This window comes from Vombatus ursinus, unplaced genomic scaffold (genome assembly GCF_900497805.2).
Source record: "Vombatus ursinus unplaced genomic scaffold, bare-nosed wombat genome assembly UNPS02014773.1, whole genome shotgun sequence".
Lineage (NCBI taxonomy): Eukaryota > Metazoa > Chordata > Mammalia > Diprotodontia > Vombatidae > Vombatus > Vombatus ursinus.
In genome coordinates, this window is record NW_020954551.1 from 9,949,859 (window position 1) to 9,966,737 (window position 16,879).

The window sequence follows — 16,879 nt, forward strand, 5'->3', positions numbered from 1 at the left end:
CTTGAGGGCCAAGAGGAAGCAGGCAGCTCTGGCCCTGCTCGGGAGGGTGAGTTCAGAGCATCTTGCGAGCCCTTGTCAGAGTAGTCTAGGAAAGAAGACTGACTGGCTGGAATATTTGCATTTCTGTAGTGCACACATATATTCAGATACATCGTATGCACTCAGTCAAGTCCACTAACTACTAACTCGGGAAATGGCCCACTTGTTATCCACTGGACCAGTGGTGCTAAAGGGGAAGACAGAACCTTGCAGAACTTGTCGATTTAAAGATGTTGTAATGAGACACAGCACACTGTTCTGTGCCACACTTGTGGTCTGAAAAACACAGACAGATCCAGGTGAAGGAAATCTGCAGGGGACAATCAGGGAAGGCTTTACAGAGAAGTGGTGGTGCCCAACTGGGTCTTCGAAGAGAGAGCAGTATTGTGTGGTGGGAATGTGCTCCAGGCAGGGAAGACATATCTTGGTACGAAAATCCCGTGGATTACTAACAACTGCATGAGAAACCAAAGAAAGTGGTCACTGAGGTCAGCTTCTTGTTGCCTGAAGATCCCACCACTGGGAGGGTCAGGTAAGGGAGGTCAAGGCTGTATGGCTCCCGGTCATCCAGCCTAGATGGAATAAAGGCACATCTCCTCGAGTTTGTCTGCTACCCAGCTGAATTCCTAGGGGAGTTACTACCTGCCAGCAGCTCATCCTCCTTTGTGATGCTTCAGGAAATACTGTCCACCAAGGGTACCCCATTCCCTTTGGGTCAGGAAATGCCTGGCCCTAAGGTAAGTCATAGCTGGTTTGGGTGGGCAAAGTACAGCTTTCTGAGGTGGTTTACTGCCTGTGTTCCATTACTTTGTGTGATTACTCCACGGTAGAAGTGGGCCCTAAATCAAGCTTTTTCACAATTTGGTACAGATACATTGCATGATTAATTATTGCTAACATCCCCACATTTGGTTATCTCATCATGCCCCCTGGTATGACAGGCTGGAAATCTCCCTGGCTACATACAGGCTGCCTACCAGAGTAGCTCTATAGCTACAGCACACTCCAAGGGTCTCACCCCCTTTGTCTCCTCTTCCTGTGATTTGTTGTGGCTTTCAGGCCTCGAGGCTGAGGATTCTGACTCGCCCCCCTGCATTCTGGCTGCCAGTCCTCACTGCACGTGGCATCTCCTTCAATCCTTCCAACACCCTTGGTCGGTAGATGCCATCCTTGACTCCAGGTCCTAGGCCTCAGCTGCCTTGAGAGCCTGTTTCCCCCCAGCACTCCTCAAGGAGCGCACCATCCCCTCTGGGCAGAGGATGCATGGCCCTAATAAATCATCGGTCTAGGTCAGACCTGTAGCACAGTCCAACAGACAGAAGGTTGAGTTTTCCCAAGAAATGTCAATCCTCTTAACGCTTTCTTTTCCCTCCATCAAGGAACTTTTAAAGATTAACACACTTAATGTAGTGTTAAAAGTCCTGGCCCCTTCCCCTCTCCATCTCATACCATGCTGCTCCCCAGACCTTGAGACAGAAATGCTCATGACTAGGTAATGATTTGCCCTAGCATGTGATGACAGAATTCAACTTCTAAGTTATTACTCCATTATTTATATATGTTTCACTACAACAAGATCAATACCTTCTTCCAAAGGGTGGTTTTGCAATACAATCTTTATCTTGCCAACAACTTCCATGACGCCTGAGTAATGTTTCACCCACAGCCAAAAAAAAATCAAGTGTTCGTAGGAGGCAGCCCCCAAGCACCCTTGGATGCGGGGACTCTGGCTCTTGTCACTTAAGGCATTCCAGGTCCAAAACCATTATAGAGGAAGGGGGCCTGAGGCCAAGAGAGACTGAGTGGGAGACCCAGGGTTTGAACCAGAATCAGATAGACCGAATGAGCCTGAGCTCTGCCCATTGTGCCATACTCGGGCAGTCACTTTGCCTCAGGGCACACACTAATTCCTCACCTGCAAAATGAGGACTGGATGAGATAAAAGTCACTTCTAGCACCCAAATCCCCATTAGACTTGGCTATCCAACAGATATGATCCAAGTCAACTTTTTGTGTGGCTACTAAAAGAAAGACAGCCTGTTACAGGACAGTCACTATCCTATAACCTGCCATCTGTCTCTGTAACACTGAATAAACCCTTTAGAAAATTGGAAGGAAAAAAAAAGGCAACATGGTGTAATTACAGTGAAACCCTTGCCTTGGAGGGCCAGCGGTCCCTTGTGTCTCCCGGTAGCGCAGGCTAGCTGTGGGACTGTGGCCACAGGCCATAACCTCTTAAGATAGGAGCTAGACCAGAAGAGTCAAGGGCCCTCCTAGTTGAAAAAAAAAAGTGGTTGTGCCATTGGGTTACTAGCCACATTTGATTTTAGTAATCAGTGTTATCTTGTAATTTTTTAAATAGGGGGAGGAACAACTGTTCTGTTTAGCATATTCAACTCAAAAATACCTTTCAAAATATCAAGTCAAACCTCAAAAATAAATATTGAAACCAAAAATTTATCATTTTTATTTTTTTACAGTTGAATTGTTTACATAATGAAGTGGACTATAAAATTTCCAAGTATTTAACACTGAAGGACATCTTTATTTCCAGCAAGATGGTCAGAAGATGTCCCAAGCGTTCTTATAAACGATCCCGTATCCCCTTGTCTGTCTGTGCTTTCCTGGAGCCTTACATGTTAATTACCCTGGACAGTTTCTGGACTCTGTTCAACAGCAGATCTCCCTTCTTGATCGTTTCTTGGTACTGCCAGTTCTTGCTGTCTGGTCTGTTCAAAAACAAAAACGTCCATGTTCTTATCATAGCACAACATGAAGGCAGCTGGCTGGCAGTCATTAAAAATTAGCTGACGCAATCATCTCAGTGGAGCAGAAGAGGGCACCTTACCTGTTGGTTTCCACAATTTCATTTACTTTATCTATTTTGCAGTGTAGTCTCCCAGCTGCAATAAATCTGGAAAGTTCCCTGATGGAGGAGAAACAAAGTGTTATCAAGAGTGCTGACGTTTCTTAGAAAAAATCCTGCACTGTCAACCTCTAAGAGAGTGCATTATTGCTTACATGTCAGAGATGTAGCATCAAGAAAAACTGTCTCTAAAAAATGTTTTAAGACTGAACCCCTTTAGACCTGACCAATGTAATAAACCCTATATTTGGAATAGTGAGGGAAAAGACCATGCAGAAAAACTGCATGCTTCCAACTACACTACACACCACAGTTGTTTCAAAAAGACTTCAACCCACAAAAGGGTATGGCTTCTGGCCACTGAGACCACATTTCTACTGCTTTTCTAATAACACCATTTCATAATACAAGGGCTAGTCTCACACAAGACCCTGCACAACAGTAGGGACTTTAACTTTCTGCTATTTAGAAAGTCCTGGCATTAAAATTGGGCCCAGTGACTTCTCCATTAAAAACCAATGTGTCTGTGATGAAGAAAGGTAGGGATTTTCCTGTTGGGCTAAATCTGCACACAGGAATCAAATACAGCATTAGTCCTATCGTCATAGGCAGTCATTGGGGAGTGGGAAGCATAATTAACCATTTATAGTAACAGTTTGGCCCATTTTTACATTAAAAAAATCTAATTCGTAAAACACTATTCAACAAATACCACTATTCAACAAATATTACAAAGACAGCGCTAATATTACTATACTGCCCTCCAAAGGGGAGTTTGACTCAAGAGTCAAACACTTTAAACTTTAGCTAAAATCAAAAGGTCAGCTTGGAAGGGAAAAATCCAGTTACAGATACTATTCTATGATTAAAGCTTGTAGGAAATATTACAAGAAGGAACTTTGCCTGTAGCTATATTTAACTATCACCATAACTAAGTAACCCTGCACAAATCTAAAGCAAAAGAGTTAGATAAACAAGAAAAAAAAACACTTCAATTCGCTACAATTCAAAGCAAGGCAGGGCTATGCTTATGCTCTCCCTTCCCATTTCAGCAAAGCAGCAGGAAAATCTGTTTGCTATTGTTCACAACCCCTGTCCAGCCAACCACCAGTCCCTTCTCTACTGAACTAAGAGTTAACAGTTTCCTCTTTACCATCAATAAGGATTTTTGTCTCGTTTTCATTCCTCTTGAAAAGCCAATAGCTTCTAGATTGAAACAAAAAGCTTTAGAACCCCAAGGTAGACCCCACACCTCAACCTGCCATCGACCAAAAAACCACTGTCAAAAATTCCAAACTGCATCAGGGATATCAGTATTTTTAGAGGATATACAAGAATGAGTTACATGAAATGCCAATAAATGAATTTCATATTCACAATCTCATTTAATGTCCAAAACACCCTTAAAGTAGGCAGGGCTTCCATTTGCTACAGATAAAGATCAAGGGCTTTACCCAAAGTGGCAGAAATCACTGTGCCACTGAGAAGGATGTCGGGTCTCCTAACCAGTCTGGGCACTGACCACACCATACCCTCCCCATTCAGGGGGCAGCTCTTAGCTAGGATGCCCACCATGCGTTTTTCACACTTCTTTGGCAGGGAGAGACTCACTCTCTAAGAAATAATCTATGGCTAAGCATCCCCAGAGTTCATTATGTGAAGAGCCAAAAATCTGGTTTCTTGCAGTTAGTACGAACACAAACAGCTGACGTTTCTATAGCGCTTTTAGAGATCTGTAAAGCACTTTTTGTGTATTCTCTGGGTTGGTTCTCACAACAGCTCCATGAGAAGGGCAGGTGCTACCCTCACCCCCATTTTACAGATGAGGGAAAGGCTGACACAGGTGAGGTGACCTGCCCTGCCCGGGGTCTGACGCAGGCTAGGCGAAGCTAGGAAGGGTCTGACGCAGGCCTTAAACCCAAGCTTTCCAAATCCACACCCAGCCTTCTGCCCACCGTGCCACCCAGCTGCCTCAGCCTGACTAGCTTTTAGGACTACAGCCAACTGTGTACCGCAGAGAAGGCAGGAGAGAATTATTAGAGGCAATATGATTTAACAGACAGCAAAGGGATGGGGAGCTGGGAGAGCTAATCATCTAACGCCATCCAGCCCAGTGGCTCTAGGCAAGTCCAAACCTCTCTGGAATTATTTCCTATCTATAAAATGGTAATATTAATAGAGCTGCTAGAGCTCAAAGAGCTGTTCTGAGTCATTTTTTTTAAGTCTAAAGTACCAGACATTATTCAAAAAAACTTTTGCATTTTTGACTCAAAATTAGGGGCAGGGCAAGGAGTGGGGTGCGGAAGCAAAGCGGTGCAAGGACACATGATTTTAAACGGTTTTGACCAATTTGCAGTGAATGGCCTCCACTAATAACACATTAGTCTCACTTACTGATCTATGAACTCCACACCAACTCCAAAAGCTTCTGCCATGTAGCCGAGCGTCAACGACCTGTACGACTCCAAGAGCTGGCCGTACGCGTGGATTCTCATCTCTCGGACATAGTACCGATAATGAGGAGCAAAGAGCCAGTCCTTCTTCATCTCCTGCTCAACAGTCGCTGCAACAAACAAAAGGCGGCGTTCTAAGCACAGGATTCCTGGCCATCCATGTTCTGTTCGAGGCGGGCAACCGTGAACCTAACGCGAAAAGGAGGGTCGGTGCCTCTGATGAACTTGGCGTCTGTCTGGTGACACGGCAAGAGAGGGTGTGCAAAACGGCTTTGGCTGGAAATCAAAGGAGGCTTCTCGCCAACGTCCTCCGAGCCTGTGAAACATAGACTGAAAACATATGTGGATCCCAGAGGTCACTCACGCAACTTACGAACACTCACTTCACGCTCGGCCTCTGAGACGAACCACGTCGTACTAACGAACAGACTCGCCAACTACTCTGGTAAGAAAAAGAACGAGGCCAAGGGATGAACGCCATCTCTTTCCAAGTTAACGCTTTTATCTCCTTCAAAGGAAGGTTTCTACGGCAGCTCATGGAATTCAACATTCTCCGATTCAGCTCCAGATTCTTACCTCCAAAGAAACCGATGACAAAGCAGGGGACAAGGTACATCCTAATAGGAGGGGGAATTCATGGGAATAAGAGGAAATACTCTGAGAGGCCTGGCAATCAGCACAGGAGAATAAAGTCCTCCTTGGGACGAGTCTTATAAATCACCTGTCTGATGTCCTTTCACACTGTTCCTGGCAATCAGCCAACGGCAGCGGGCAGCAAGGATCCACGGCAACCAGAGAGGTCTGGGAATTTAGGCTCTAGGAGGACCTCAGAGACCATTTTGTAAATAAAGAAATCGAGGCCCACCGAGCTTAACTTACTCTAAGATCACCCAGGAATGGCAGAGGCAAGACGAGGCTCAGTCCTCCTACCTCTCACCAACAAGAAGCCAGGAGAAGGGTGAGAACCCAAGAAGCTAAAACAGGTCACCAGGCATTTTTATGACGGAGTCCACCTACCAGTCGCTCATGAACCCTGCCTCGAGCTCTTCCTCAGGTTACTGGTTACTTTACTTTATCTACAAGGCTAACACAGTGGCTATTTGGTATCTAACCCACTGCAGCTTAGAAACGGCAACTTAGAAAGCAGATCCAATGACAGCCAGGGAGGTGCCAAATAATAAAAACAGAAATGAGAACCAAAAAAGACCATCGCATCGGGAGCTATTCAATATTAGGAGTAAAAGCCCCACACACCAAGGATAGACACCAGCAGGAGGGAAGAACTACTTAACACTACTACAAAAGAAGCCAACTCAACAATCTGCTCCAATTCAAAGGGTTTCTTCTCTTCAAGGACTACATGAACACTGTGCTTGAGGCTCAGAACGATAGACAGGTGGCTAAATCAGTGTTTACTGATGGGCAATTTTTACAGCATGATTCTTGAACATTATTTAAAAGCTATGACATTTCACAGCAATATAAAAAGTCAATCTCAGAATAATTCAGAGCTCATTGAACCTCTCTCCCCTAAAACTCAGGATTTCCCATTATCTTTCCCTCAAAAGGCAGTGTCAATCACCAGAAACTACTTGATAATCTAATTCTGAGTCTGCTTCCCCACTCCAGGGGCTCTGTAATCTCTACTACACAAAGCAGAAAAAAGATTCATAAAGATGCACAAGGAAATCTGCAAGTGCAGGCTTCTTTACATTTGTCACCTTAATTGAGGTGGCTGCTTACAGAATTAACTACCAGCAGAGTGAAGGGACATGATCAAAAGCAGTGACTATGTTCTTACCTAATGATTGGAAGAAGACTGAATACCGACATTCATACAGTGAAAAGAGGTACTGTCGAACTGTGGGCAGGCTGTGCAAGACTTCCAGAATTTCTGCTCCTTTGATGACCTAAAATAGGAAAGCAAAGTCATGTTTTTGTTGACCATCGGCCGTTTCAGATTTGAAGGGGGAAAAGGAACCTTTAAACTCAGGTCTTCTCCCTTACCTTTTCCCTGAGATCAGGTCTTTCTAAAGCAATCATGCTGACGTAGACAGTGTATGTTACAAATGTTTTGTAATCCATCAGTTCATAGGATGTAAAGGTTGAAACGGTGTCAAGGAAGAGTTCAGCTGCCTGCTTAAAATCTCTAATAGCTACACAATAAAGACCTTGATACACCTTTAGGCGATTTCTCCTGTCCCAGTCACCTCCTTCTTCTATTAGGCTTAAAACAAAAAATATTAAGAGATCATAAAAAGAGAAAATCAAAATTATTAACAGTTCCACAATGGCTGCTAAAAGTTACAAATTATGTTACCCAGCTTAACTGAGCACTTCTGAAAAAATATATACTCTTAGGCTGTATAACAAAGAGAAAATTCCTCCTGACTACAGGAGTCAGAATCTTCATGGTAAAGGTGTATTAGCCGTTTGTTTTTGTTTTTGTTTTTTTTAAATGAACGTCACTTGCTTTATGTCAAAGAAAACAAGCAGGTTTCCAGAAAGTGAGAGCTCAACAATCTATTCTACACTCCCACCACCCCATCCCCTGCTTTCCCCCAATAAAAATCCATCACTCATGCACTCAAATCGTGCTGGTTGGCCCGACACTTGACACCACGTGGCCCCCACGTCTAAATGATACCTTTTAGCCTTCTCAGTGTTTCGTGTGATGAGATCATTATCCATATAAAATAATCCAATTCTTAGGAGGTAAAATACAATATCCAGTCGGTGACCCAGAGCCACAGTCTTGTCATACGTCTTGCGAAAGGCAGTCAGAGCTCCTTCCTGTCAAAAAGACCACTGCTAAGGTTAAAACCAAACACCAGCCAACTCCATTAAAAAAGCAAAAAAGGAACAAATAAAGTTTATCATATCTTCAAAGTCTAAGAGATCTTAATTCCCACGCACAAATCTAATTAATTTTTTCCTACTTTCAGAACTATTTAACAGTACTACAAAACAACTGAATTCTCAAAGCATGGTGTGCCAATGCAATGTGATTCTTCAAAAATCACCACCGAAGAATCAGTATGACCCTCCAGCACAATGCAGCTCAAACCTTTCCCTCTCCCTGTCCCACATGAAATTAAAGTAACTGCTGGGTTTACCTCAACTTTCTTAGTAGTTGCCTAGCTGGGTAATGCCGTCATGTTGTTATACACAAAGCTACAAGACATGGACAGGGATTATCCATCCTATCCTTAGGTAAAAGGACATGGAGCTGCTCACTGTCCCAGCTGCTGACTGACTCTTACACACAGTATTTCATGTTTCGTTTCTTGATGTAGTGTTGACATAAACTATGAACACATCAAGACTGAATCAGGCAATGCAGTGGAAGAAGTACGTGGCCTTGGAATCCAGGACTCAAGCTGGAGTCCCTGCTCTGCCCCCTAGGGCCAGGGTGACTCTGGCCATGTCACTGACCCTCTGGGCTTTGGTTTCCTCACTAGTACAATGAGGGGGTTGGGCTGATTGACCTCTTCCATCTGATCCCATGCCAAAAATGTTCCCTTATCCATCTATTGTTCTAGTTAAGTAACCTTTAAAATTACCCAGTGAACAAAAACTAAAAAAAATACAGAAATGATAATTCTCTATTCCCCCAGATACAAGGTTCCCTACATTTCTTCTACCAAGTATTACAGTACATAAGAGATCATAATTTGAGTATTTGATGCAAGTTTCTAAAAGTGAACCAATCAAAAGTCTGAACTGATACCAAAACCGCCTTTCTAATTCTAACCAGAAGTTGCTACAAATACCGTGACAACATTTGACTCACAGGCTATTCCCACTGCAATTATTTGAAAAATTTTGGCCCTTAATGACTTATTTTGCTAATTTTTGCAAATATTCCTAAGTCCTTATATCATATTCATCTCCTACCCAAAGGTCAGAATAAATTGGATAAAGTAAATCAAACATTATAAACATCATGTAATAATATACTAAACTTAAAAATAAAATTGTATAGGTTAAAATAATTTGGGGGGATTTATCCAACCCTGAACATTTCCCCATTTCTCCTAAAGTTTTCTTGTATGAAACTTCCCTCTCTGCTTTGCCAAACTCCTGTGTGCCATGAAGTTATATTCTTCCCACTCGTTTCTTTCCAAAAAGCATCCTGGCCCAAAAGATACACCGAGTAAATCCCTTTCTTTTGCAGTATAATATTCACATTCCAAATACTTCCGGACAGATCCCTATTTGCTACCACTCTTACTGGCTCTAAAATACAAAAGATAATTATCCATTGTGGCTTGTGACAAATTCATATTTTAAAAGATAATTTATTTGAAATGATCAGCAATTTCATGATAGGAGGCGGCCCCCTTCACTGACCTTATCCCCAATGCGACACAAATACTCAGCCTTGGCCATCATTGCATCTCGGATTTCACTCTCCCCCAAATTTTTTTCTGCATCCTCTAGTTCATCATCCAAACGTTTCAACTCTTCTTCATTCGCCTTCTTCATTTTATTTAACAGTTCAGTATCCATCTGCCAGTCAAGAGACTTACATAAGGCTTCATAATAAGGGGCCATATCTGAAAGGAGACAAGGGAGAAATTCATTAGGGATGCCATTTACTGGCTTACTGACCCTAAAGTTTCAAGACTGTACACCGGAAGGAAATGTAGATTTGAAGTCAGGTTCTTGGATCAGATCCTGCCTGGGCCGGTCTCTCCCTGTATGCCCTGACAGCCTCAGCTTTCTTCTCATCTATTAAATGAGGAGATTAAGACTCAAAGACTAGTTCTGTGATCATGTGATCACAGTCTCTCAGGTCAATTCAACAAACACTGTTCAAACATTACGTGCCAAGCACTATGTGATGTTAAACAGAGGGGACACTAAAACAAACAAACAAACAAACAAAAACCCCAATTCAATCACTGCCCTTAAGGATCCTCCATTCCTCACTGGGTCTCCTTCACCTCAGTCCCATCAACAACAAGGGGACGGGCACAGGTAGCCCACACCTTCTGTAGAGAGTGTGGCTCGGTTAGATGCGAATTCTCTCACCTTCTGAGAAACCACCTCTGCTTCGTTTTTTACCTGTTTACTCAAACAAGAGTCTAAACAATGGGAGCAACAGGGGAAGGAAGTGTCGGCCGGAGGCAAACCCCAAATCCTGCACCCACCTCACCCAGGCAGGGCCCGCCTCATCTACACTAGGGTCAGGCAGCATCATTTAGCGTAGCTCAATTCAGTAAACACCTATAGAGCACCTACTGCATGCCCGGCCCTGAGCTAAGCGCACTGGTCTGGTGGAAAGCGGACTTCTGCCTCTGGGAGGACTCCCTATGTGTCAGTCAACAAGCACGAAGGGGCTGCATCTGATACCCTCCGCGCTCCCTGCCATCCTCGACACCCCAGACCTCAGTTTCCCCACCTGCACAACGGGGCTTCCAGTTCCAGAGCTAGGACCCGACCTACGATGACACTGTCTCTGAGCTGACCGTGGCCAATTCACTGAACCTCTGCGGGACTCAGTTTCTCCACATGTAAGTTAAAGAGGCCTGACCTCTGCCGGCCACCCAGGACCCTCCCAGATCTCTCTACACCGAGGCTGGGGGCAGGGAAGCTCGGCCCGGGCTGTTGGCCCTGCTGAGTCAGAGGCCGGGGCCTGGAGGTGTGGGCCTCGGCGGATCCCCGGGCTCGGGTGACGGGCCGGGACGGGCCGGGAAGGGGCAGGCCTCGGCGGAGCCCCGGGCTCGGGTGACGGGCCGGGCCGGGAAGAGGCGGGCCTCGGGGGAGCCCCAGGCTCGGGTGACAGGCCGGGCCGGGCCGGGAAGGGGCGGGCCTCGGGGGAGCCCCGGGCTCGGGGGCCGGGCCGGGCGGGGGCTCGCTCACTGTTGTCGCGCACGGCCGCCATGAGCTCGTCGCGCACGGCCGCGTCCCCGCCGTGCTCGGGCAGGCTGAGCAGGAAGCGCAGCTGCGCGATGCGGAGGTCCGGGTTCTTGGGCAGGCCCTCCTCCTCCAGGTTCTCCAGCGGCATCGCGGCGGCGGCTCCGGGCACGACAACCACAACAAGCAGCTCGGCGGCGGGGCCGGGGCCTGCACTCTCCGCAGCCGGCGACGGAAACGGAAGCGGAGCGCGTCCCGCGGCTTCCGGCGAGAGCCCGGCCGCCTGCAGCGACACCTTCCGGGCCCCGCCGGCACTGCGCAGCCTCCGCCGCCGCCCCGCCCCCCTGTCCTGGCGGGGGGCCCCCCCACCGAGGTGCCGGGAGGCGGGGGGGGAATGGCGAGGGGGGGGAATGGCGAGGGGGAGGGGTGGCGGGCGGCTGGGGCCTTACCTGGCGCCCAGTTTAGAGAGCAGCACACTGAGGCCCACAGTCGGGGAGCAGCACCTCAGATGTCGTCTCGTCTACCGAGAAGGAAGCTGAGGAAGCGTGACTTATCAATAGGCGCTGGAGCACAGACTATGAGCTGGGCGTGGGGGGGGGTCCCCGCGGGGGGTAGGGGGAAGGGCTCGGTGTCACCCAATTTGTTGTTGTTCAGTCCCGTCATTCAGTGGCCAACTCTCGGTGACTCCATTCGGGGTTTTCTCGGCAAAGATACTGGAGTGGTTGGCCATTTCCTTCTCCAGCTCATTTTACAGATGGGGAAACTGAGGCAAACAGGGTGAAGTGACTTGCCCAAGGTCACACAGCCAGTAAGTGTCTGAGGCCAGATTTGAACTCAGGAAGATGACATGTCTTCGAGACTCCAGGCCAGGCGCTCTGTGCACTGTGTCACCTAGCTTCCAATCATCTACTTTAACAGAAGAGGAAACTGAGGCAGTAGGGTGGGTGAGTGGTTACCCTACCAAAGTCAACCGGTAAAGAAGTGGAAAGGTCAGAATTTGAACCCAGGTCCTCCTGACTTCAGGGCCAGTGCTCTATCCACTGTGCCACCTAGCTGCCCTGATAATATCTTTAAATTTGTGCAAAAAAAAAAAAAAAGAAAAAAAGAAATTGGATAATAACAGCAATGATAATTAGCTTGTATATGGCATTTTATATGTACAGGGAGAGCACCAGTCTTCAAACCACCCTGTGAACTGGAGAGTACAAATGCTATTAGCTCCATTTTACAGATAAGAAGTTAAATGACTTGTTCAAGGTCACACAGCTCGCAAGAAGAGGGCTGGGATCTGAATATGGTGTGGTGTGGTGCGAGATTTGGCATCAGAGGACGTGAGTTCCAGTTCTGACATTTCTACTTCTTCCTACCTCTGGCACAAGTCTTTGGCTCTCTGGACTCCAGCATCCTCCTCTGTCAAAGGAAAGGGTTGGATTGTTGGAAGACAAGAATAACGCAGGTAGAAAGAGTGTTGGGTCCTGGGTCCTCTGGCTGCTTCTGCTGTCCACTCCCTGGGTGGCCTATCAGGGCCTCAGTTTCCCTCTCTGCAATGATCACAGAGTTGGAGAAAATGGTCCATATTATAGATGGACACATCGCACTCCACATCTATGATGCTGTGAATGCAGAGCTCCCAGCTCAATACTCCATGCTCCATCTACTTTCTCACAGATGTCTGGGATGTGTATTTGTCTCATCGGCCCTAAGCATTTTGGCAAATGACCTTTGACACCATCGGCAGGTCATATGGCAGCTATTCCTACATTGAGCAAGAGTCTGGACCCAAGATCTGTGAAGTCCCAAAGATCCGTGACTTTATCCGTCTTCCTAAGCCAAGGAGATAAGGAAGCAAACAAATGAAAAGGTCATTCCAACAGATGGCGCCTTACTCATTGTCTTTGAAACTAAATTTTTGCTGGACTCCTGGTCCTCCTTCCTAGAAAAAAGGTCTTGAATGAAAATTGACGGTGCCTAATAAATATGAATAAATTTAGCCTTAAAAAGTTATTTCTTTTCTGAGATTAAGTACCTTTACCATATGTTTTTAGTGGTTTACCTGATAGGAATTTAACTTTCAATAACTGGGTCAGTCAGTGAGGCAATAAGTGTTTATTACAACTGTGTGCCAGGCACTACACTAATTGCTAGAAATTCAAAGAAAGGCAAAAAATAGTCGCTGCTCTCAATCTCAAGTCTAGACCCCTGGAACTAGCCCTTCTTTAGTCAACAATTCAATTAAATTGAGGGGGGTTGCCTACCATATGCAACTTGTTTACTGAGGGTGGGTGATCAAAATCAATAAATCTGGTCTGTCCCTCAGGAAGCTAATGATGTAGTAAGGAAGATAAACAATAGATACATAGATAAATACATACATAAATAGATATGGGTGGATAGATGGATGAATAGAAAGATAAAGAGCTAGATGAATCAATAGATAGAAAAATAGACAGATGATGGATGGATAGATAGATGATTGCAAAATAAAGAGCTAGAAAGATAGATGGATATAAAGATAGAGAGAAATAGATATAGATGGGTAGATGGATGGATAGAAAGACAGATAAAGAGATAGGTGGACAGAAAGATATGGATGAGGGGCAGCTAGGTGGCACAGTGGATAGAGCACCGGCCCTGAAGCCAGGAGTGCCTGAGTTCAAATCCGGCCTCAGACCAAACACTTGACACTTACTAGCTGTGTGACCCTGGGCAAGTCACTTAACCCCAATTGCCTAAAAAGAAAAAAAGAAAGAAAGATATGGATGGATAGATAGACACGTAGATATAGATGGATAGATGGATGAATAAAAAGATAAAGAGCTAGATGGATAGAAAGACAGATAAATGGATAGATAGATGGATTGAAAGATAAAGAGATGGAAAGATAGATATAGATGGATAGCTAGATAGATGGATTGAAAGATGGATAGAAAGATAGGTAAAGAGATAGATATGGATGAATATATGGAAAGACAGATAGATAAAGAAATAGCTAGAGAGATCCACTTAAAATTATTGTGATTTAGAGGAGACTGAGAGGAAGCATGGTGCAGTAGAAACCAGAAAGACCTGAGTTCAAGACCCACCTGACATTTACTGTGTGCCACTGAGCAAGTCACTATTTCTTGGTGTTCTTTCGATGATTATAAGTTTTAGAGAAGGTGCTGACCTATTTCGGTAGAGAGCGTTTCCTCACCAGGGAATTCCCTATACAAGTGAAATCATAGATCCCGTCTTCTACCCCTACATAGACAACTATGATAACTTGATAGGAAAAATAGAGGCAACATGCTCTAAGCCCAGAGGAAAGAAAGCTCACTTTTGGCAGCAGCAGGGAATCAGGGAAGCCTTCAGTGAAGAAAGGGAAGTGATTTCTTGGTGATTAGGTTCATGAAAGACCCATTACCTTACATGCTCATTGCTGGACTCATCACAGAATCTCCAGTTGATGGATAGCACTCGTGTGGATCTGCACCCTCTGTGTGTTTGTGAAGAAGTCAGTCTTGCTAGATTACAGGCCCTCCACTTATTCACTAAATCTGATTAAATGCTGCCATGTTTCTACTTAAGGAAATTAGAAAGTAGGCTTCCAACATGTCAGCGTGACAAGAGGATATGGCTGCTCCTTCAGCTGTGGGAATTGTCCAGAAGCCAAGGCAGCTGGTGAAGTTTGCATGTGAACTGACCCTTATTCTTAGAACTGGCCTTTCAGATGCTGTTGGGACAATTTGTAATGAGATCTTTGTCATCTGATGTATTTGGCTCATGGGGACCACTCACTGAATGGGGCCAGAGAAGGCACAGCTGAGGTTTGGCGCTAGGAGCTTCGGTGATTTTTAAAAATCGACATGGCGCTTCAACCTTCCCACACTGAGGCACTGGGGTGAAAGTGTTCCTGGGTTTCAAACAGGTGAATGAAACTTTGAGTACTGTAGATTAGATGAGGAAGCCAAAGTTTGGTTAACTAGAAAAGAGGGAATTCTGTTCCTAAGAAAGGAGGGAAAATGACTCCAGGGTATCTGCAAACAGTCAAAGACCAAATAACAATCATCACCAAGAAAAAATTCCTTTCTTTTATTCAACCCCTAAAAATGAGTGAATTATATAATATTTTTGCACATTCCTCATATGGAATAACAGATTTAGAACTGGAAGGGACTTCAAGAGCATCGAATCTGACCTCCTTCATTTTCAAGGAGAAAAATTTCATTTTGACCATCACCCACTATTATCATGTGAGTCATAGTTTTCTGTTCTAATAAATCTTCTTTTCCCTTCTAAATAAAACTATGCTCATTTAAATCACCTCAATTGTATCTACTAATGAGACCTCTCCTTCCCTCTCCTACCAGATCCACCTTTTAAGAAGGGTATCCAAAATAGCCATCTCAGAATTTCCCACCCGGATGCTCTTCTCTGACTTCATCATCCCGTCTGCCTCCTCCCCCAGATAAATTTTTTAGGTTTTTTTTATGTATTGTCTTTCACCATTAGATGGAAGGCTCCTTGAGGGCAGAGAGCTCTTACTTTGTCTTCCTGCTTCCTGTCTCTCCCCTGTCCAGTGAATCCTACACTCATCTGTCAGTCATCTTCCTTAAGCAAAGGCCGTCTAGGCCACTGCCCTAATCAAGAACCTTTGGTGGCTCGCCATTACCTCTAAAATAAAAATATTCTCCTGTTTGTCCCTTCAAAGTCTGTGCAATCTGGCTCCAGCCTACCCTTCCCGATTTATTCACATTCCTCTCTTTCACGTACTGTGTGTGGTTGATAGGCTCTTTCTCTAACTAGGCATACCAGCTCCTACCGCCATGCCATTCAAATTCTGTCTTCCATGTCGGGAAGCCCTTTACCTTAGCCTCATAGAATTCCTAGCATTCTTCAAAGCCCAGCTTCAAAGGCATCTCCTAAATAAGGCCTTTCCTCATCCCCTCAGCTATTAGCGCCACTTTCTGCTCGGAATATTTGTATTTCCTTATCTGTGAACATGATGTAGTCTTCAGAGTTGAATGTAAGCTCTCTGAGGGCAAGGACTGCTTTGTTTTTTAATTCCTAGAGCCTTTCACAGTGGCTAGTAGGTGCTTAATAAATGCTTGTTAAATGGAATGGAGATTTCTTAGGATAATAGAATCAAAGATTTAGATCTGGAAGGGTCTTTAGAAGCCATCAAATGCACCCTCCTCCTTTTGCAGATGAGGAAACTGAGGCAGGCAGAGGTTAAACAAGTTGCTCCAGGTCATGTAGCAAGTAAATATCTGAGGCAGGATTTGAACTCGGGCCTTCCTGACTCCAGGAGCAACGAATGCCCTCTCCACTGTGTACAAACATTCCTCAAATTTGTCACTAGGTTATAACAGGAATCCAAAAGTGAACTGAAGAACCTGATTTTGAATGACATATTGCACTCTCTATGATAAATGGAGAAGGTAGCAGAGCAGAGTGAATAGAGATAGCTTCGAAGCAGAGAGACCTGGGTTCAAATCCTACCTCTGACGTATATTATCTGTATGACCCTGAGAAGACCCCATGACTTCTCAGGGCTCTAGGGAACTCTCTGAGATAGAAGTTGCCAAGTCAGTGCCACCCTGCATTGTTAAGAGCGTCCTCATCAAAGGTCTCCCCAGCCCCTATCCCTTTCCCTAAATTACAGACTTTGAGAAGATCT

At 45.1% G+C, this 16,879-nt stretch overlaps 1 protein-coding gene across 1 annotated transcript; it reads right to left on the reverse strand.

The window, feature by feature from the left end:
- Positions 1-2,480: 2,480 nt before the first annotated feature.
- PSMD6 (proteasome 26S subunit, non-ATPase 6) lies at positions 2,481-11,396 on the reverse strand. The gene is made up of 8 exons (XM_027864015.1): positions 11,227-11,396; positions 9,712-9,917; positions 8,006-8,151; positions 7,366-7,585; positions 7,160-7,268; positions 5,300-5,468; positions 2,888-2,965; positions 2,481-2,768 (listed from the first exon to the last, which is right to left on the reverse strand). Exons 1-8 carry the CDS (start codon positions 11,369-11,371, stop codon positions 2,672-2,674), a joined length of 1,170 nt encoding a protein of 389 aa, XP_027719816.1. The 5' UTR covers positions 11,372-11,396; the 3' UTR covers positions 2,481-2,671.
- Between the last annotated feature and the right edge of the window lie 5,483 nt (positions 11,397-16,879).

Excerpts from the sequence above, each read along its gene's own strand:
- PSMD6 (XM_027864015.1), bottom strand. The coding sequence starts at position 11,371 with ATGCCGCTGGAGAACCTGGAGGAGGAGGGCCTGCCCAAGAACCCGGAC. Across the intron at positions 7,269-7,365 it reads GACCTGATCTCAGGGAAAAG|GTCATCAAAGGAGCAGAAAT; the intron begins GTAAGGGAGAAG and ends TTCCTATTTTAG. Across the intron at positions 2,966-5,299 it reads GGTGTGGAGTTCATAGATCA|GGAACTTTCCAGATTTATTG; the intron begins GTAAGTGAGACT and ends CTCCTCCATCAG.